The sequence below is a fragment of the Cebus imitator genome, unplaced genomic scaffold (assembly GCF_001604975.1).
Source record: "Cebus imitator isolate Cc_AM_T3 unplaced genomic scaffold, Cebus_imitator-1.0 Scaffold325, whole genome shotgun sequence".
NCBI lineage: Eukaryota > Metazoa > Chordata > Mammalia > Primates > Cebidae > Cebus > Cebus imitator.
The window spans coordinates 542,053-546,230 of record NW_016107640.1 but is presented as its reverse complement, the minus strand read 5'-3'; the positions used below and the strand labels follow the sequence as shown (position 1 = coordinate 546,230).

At 46.0% G+C, this 4,178-nt stretch overlaps 1 protein-coding gene across 1 annotated transcript; it reads right to left on the bottom strand.

The window, feature by feature from the left end:
* Positions 1-1,279, bottom strand: LOC108286633 (glyceraldehyde-3-phosphate dehydrogenase-like). The gene has a single exon (XM_037729945.1). It carries the CDS (start codon positions 1,205-1,207, stop codon positions 200-202), a length of 1,008 nt encoding a protein of 335 aa, XP_037585873.1. The 5' UTR covers positions 1,208-1,279; the 3' UTR covers positions 1-199.
* Positions 1,280-4,178: the final 2,899 nt, after the last annotated feature.

The window sequence follows — 4,178 nt, the reverse complement described above, 5'->3', positions numbered from 1 at the left end:
TTTTGGCTGAGCACAGGGGACTTTATTGATGGTACATGACAAGGTGGGGCTCCCTAGGCCCCTCCCTCTTCAAGGGGTCTGCATGGAAACTGTGAGGAGGGGCAATTCAGTGTGGTGGGGGACTCTGTGGCAGGGACTCCCCAGCAGTGAGGGCCTCTCTTCCTCTCGTGCTCTCGCTGGGGCTGGTGGTCCAGGGGTCTTAATCCTTGGAGGCCATGTGGGACATGAGGTCCACCATCCTGTTGCTATAGCCAAATTCATTGTCATACCAGGAAATGAGCTTGACAAAGTGGTCGTTGAGGGCAATGCCAGCCCCAGCATCAAAGGTGGAAGAATGGGTGTCGCTGTTGAAGTCAGAGGATACCACCTGGTGCTCAGTGTATCCCAGGATGCCCTTGAAGGGGCCCTCCGACGCCTGCTTCACCACCTTCTTGATGTCATCATATTTGGCAGGTTTTTCCAGACGGCAGGTCAGGTCCACCACTGACATGTTGGCAGTGGGGACACGGAAGGCCATGCCAGTTAGCTTCCCGTTCAGCTCAGGGATGACCTTGCCCACGGCCTTGGCAGCTCCAGTAGAGGCAGGGATGATGTTCTGGAGAGCCCCATGGCCATCATGCCACAGTTTCCTGGAGGGTCCATCAACGGTCTTCTGGGTGGCAGCGATGGCATGGACAGTGGTCATGAGTCCTTCCACGATACCAAAGTTGTCATGGATGACCTTGGCCAGGGGCGCTAAGCAGTTGGTGGTGCAGGAGGCATTGCTGACGATCTTGAGGCTGTTGTCATACTTCTCATGGTTCACGCCCATCACGAACATGGGGGCATCAGCAGAAGGGGCAGATATGATGACCCTTTTGGCTCCCGCCTGCAAGTGAGCCCCAGCCTTCTCCATGGTGGTGAAGATGCCAGTGGACTCCACCACGTACTCAGCACCAGCATCGCCCCACTTGATTTTGGAGGGATCTTGCTCCTGGAAGATGGTGATGGGATTTCCATTGATAACAAACTTCCCGTTCTCAGCCTTGACAGTGCCATGGAATTTGCCATGGGTGGAATCATACTGGAACATGTAGACCATGTAGTTGAGGTCAATGAAGGGATCATTGATGGTGACAATATCCACTTTACCAGAGTTAAAAGCAGCCCTGGTGACCAGGCGCCCAATACGACCAAATCCATTAACTCCGACCTTCACCTTCCCCATGGTGTCTCAGGGATGTGGCTGGCGATGGGAGACTAGATGCGGCTGTCTGGCGAACAGGAGGAGCAGAGAGCCACCCATTTATCTTATAAAATTAAGTAACAACATTTTTCTATGACATTATAAGCTCCGTGTATATTAAACTTGAACTGACATAATTTTATTAGGCAGTTTCTCTGCGTGTTCCACCATTTGCACAGGCACCATGGCTGAGAAACATAATGCTCTGGACACAGGATGTCTCCTGCATCTTTTCCTTTCTTGGAGCATCAGTTCATCAGTCAACCAAGTCACATGAGACTTGAAGCCATGTATTCCCTAGTGTAGAGGGTCTCATTCTTGGGCACTCTCCTCAGAGGAGGAAGATACTAGAAGGTCCTCTTAGGGGCCACTTCCTGGGACCTGGATCAAGCCCACTCAGGGGAGAGGGCTCTGACCAGCAGGTACAGACCTCCCAGGAGGGAGAGATGAGGCATTCATTCTGCATTCTGAATGAGATGCAGAATGAATCTCACTGGAGCTCCACCATCCCTTGTCACATCCTAACAAGACAATTCTGAGGGGCTGTCCTGGAATATGCCTGGACAGTGGAGTTTGGGGACAGTGTGGGCTTTGATGGGACTTGGGCAAGGTCTGTCATGGAGGCAGGAGGTCCATCGTCAGCATCTGGGATGGTGTCCCTGTGGGTTGGGTCTAAGTCCATTTTCACCAGAGGAAGCTTGAGAATCTGGGTGGTTCCAAGTCCCGTCACTGATTCTCTTTGAAGGTGGGATCTGAAAGAAGCGAAGTCTCAGCATCTTTGGGAAGTTCTGGAAAGTCTGTTTGATAATCTGGGAAGACCTCTTGCTGGGTTCCTGAATGCTTGATTTGCTGTCCTGACCACACATATGTTTGACAGGCAGAGAGCTGGGTCTGCATTCACACCAGCACAACCATGAGCCAGAGGTTGAAGTGACCAGGATGAGTGTCTTGGTGGTAGGCTAGGGTATATCATGGGAGCAAACCTCAAACCTCATTGCTTGGCAATGAGGGCTGAGTCCTGGCCCAAGTGGTTGGGTGCAACTTGAGGCCAATCAACAAATCCACCTCCCATCTCCTTTAGCTATCCGTAAGATGAGAAGGAGTGCAGTTCATGTTTTGATGTGAGGCTCTGCCAGGTACATGGATAACACCTTGGGTTTTTCTGGACTGCTGGCTGACTTGTCAAAATAGATTCAGGATGGATCTATTCTTGGATATATGGACAGGCATTACTCCTTCAGTTTTGCTGATGCTTCTATTCAAGTCTCCTGGGAAATCTCTGCAGTAGAGTCTTACTGTGCAGCTCTTGATTGTTTACTATAAAGGATATTGCAAAGGATATGGATGAAGACATGTGTAGGGTGAAGTATGGGAGAAAGGGTGCAGAGCTTCTATGCCCTCCCTGCGCACACCACCCTCCAAGAATTTTTACATGTTTGGCTATCCAGGAGCATCTTTTTAAAATTTAACTTTTCTGTCAACCTCACTAATTCTAAGCTCTTTGATTCTGTCCCAGCACATATATTGGTCATTTTGGGAATGAGTACAATTCCTAAAATAAGTGCAATTTTGGGAATGAGTAGACATTAGTGCATATAATTTTCAAACGGGTTCTTTTTTTTCCCCCAAATAGAGTCAGTAAAATAAAGCTTTTGAAAATGACAGAACTCAGGTGGCTTGGGGGCTCATAATTTCTGTCTTTTGTCATCTGCCCCATCACTACCACTTGGAACATCTAGTAGTTGCTCTGGGATTCTTCAAATTGTGGGCCAATCTGAAATGATTTCAGTCTTTTGTTGTGTAGACATGGCAGTTGAGATAATACTTCTTTCCTGTATATTCGAACCCTTGGGAGGATGCCTCTGAGTATCTAAACTAAGAAATGACAAATGTCTTTTTTTCCCCCTACCGTAATTCTCACTATAACAGATATAATTACTCAAAAGCAGTGGTTCTTCAAGTATGTCCAAGGACTGGCATCATCAGTACCATCTGGGAGCTTGTTAGAAATGCTAATTCTTGCCCTCACCCCAGACGTGAGGAATCAAAAACTATAGCCGTGGAGCCCAGCACTTTGTTTCTTAACAAACCCTCCAGGGTATTCTGCTGCATGTTGAAGTTTGAGTAACACAGCTCAAAAGGGTCAGGGTTCTCTAGGTGCAGATTATTGACAGCAACAACTACTCCAGAAACAGTAAAGAAGGCTTAGGCAACTGTCATGGTTGATTAAGACTAACACCAACAAACCATCATGAAGGCACTGATCTGTGTCAAGCATAGTGGAAGATTCTTTTAGATGTATTAGTTTATTTAGTTTTAGCCAGTCTTTTTAAAAGATGGCATTATCCCTGTGTTGCCAGAGAAGGAAACTGAGGCATAAATCTTTACCCAAGGTCAATGAGCAGGTAAGTTACAGAACTGAAAATTGAACCCTGGTCTGGCTGATTCCTCAGCTCACACTTCTACTATTCCACTTGGCTGTCCAAATCTCCAAATGCTCACCTTTCTACTTGGTGCTTAGTTTAAATGATTCTTATTTCAGATAAATATTTTTTCTCTGTTTTTCAGGATGCCATATATTTGTATATATTTTTATATACATATTACAGCTAAATTCTTCACCTCAGTAATGTAGATGATCTATTTTGCTCTTTAATTTCAGCAAACATTTCTTGAGAACCTACTGTGTGCACAGCATTGCAAACACACATGCAGAAGTGCTCATGCCGGTCAAGATTATCCTTGGCCTCAAAATAATCACTCAAATAACTGACTGGGATCCAAAACTGTGTGGAGAAAAAAAGGTTCAAGTTAAATATATAAGGTTTAAGATACTAAGATAGTGAGAAACTTCTTCAAAGGCAACTGTAGTAGCTAATGCTGAGATTAATTAACGTTGCTGACTAATTTTATATTAACTAGCTTAAATAAAGTTCAGAGGCAAAGGAAAAAT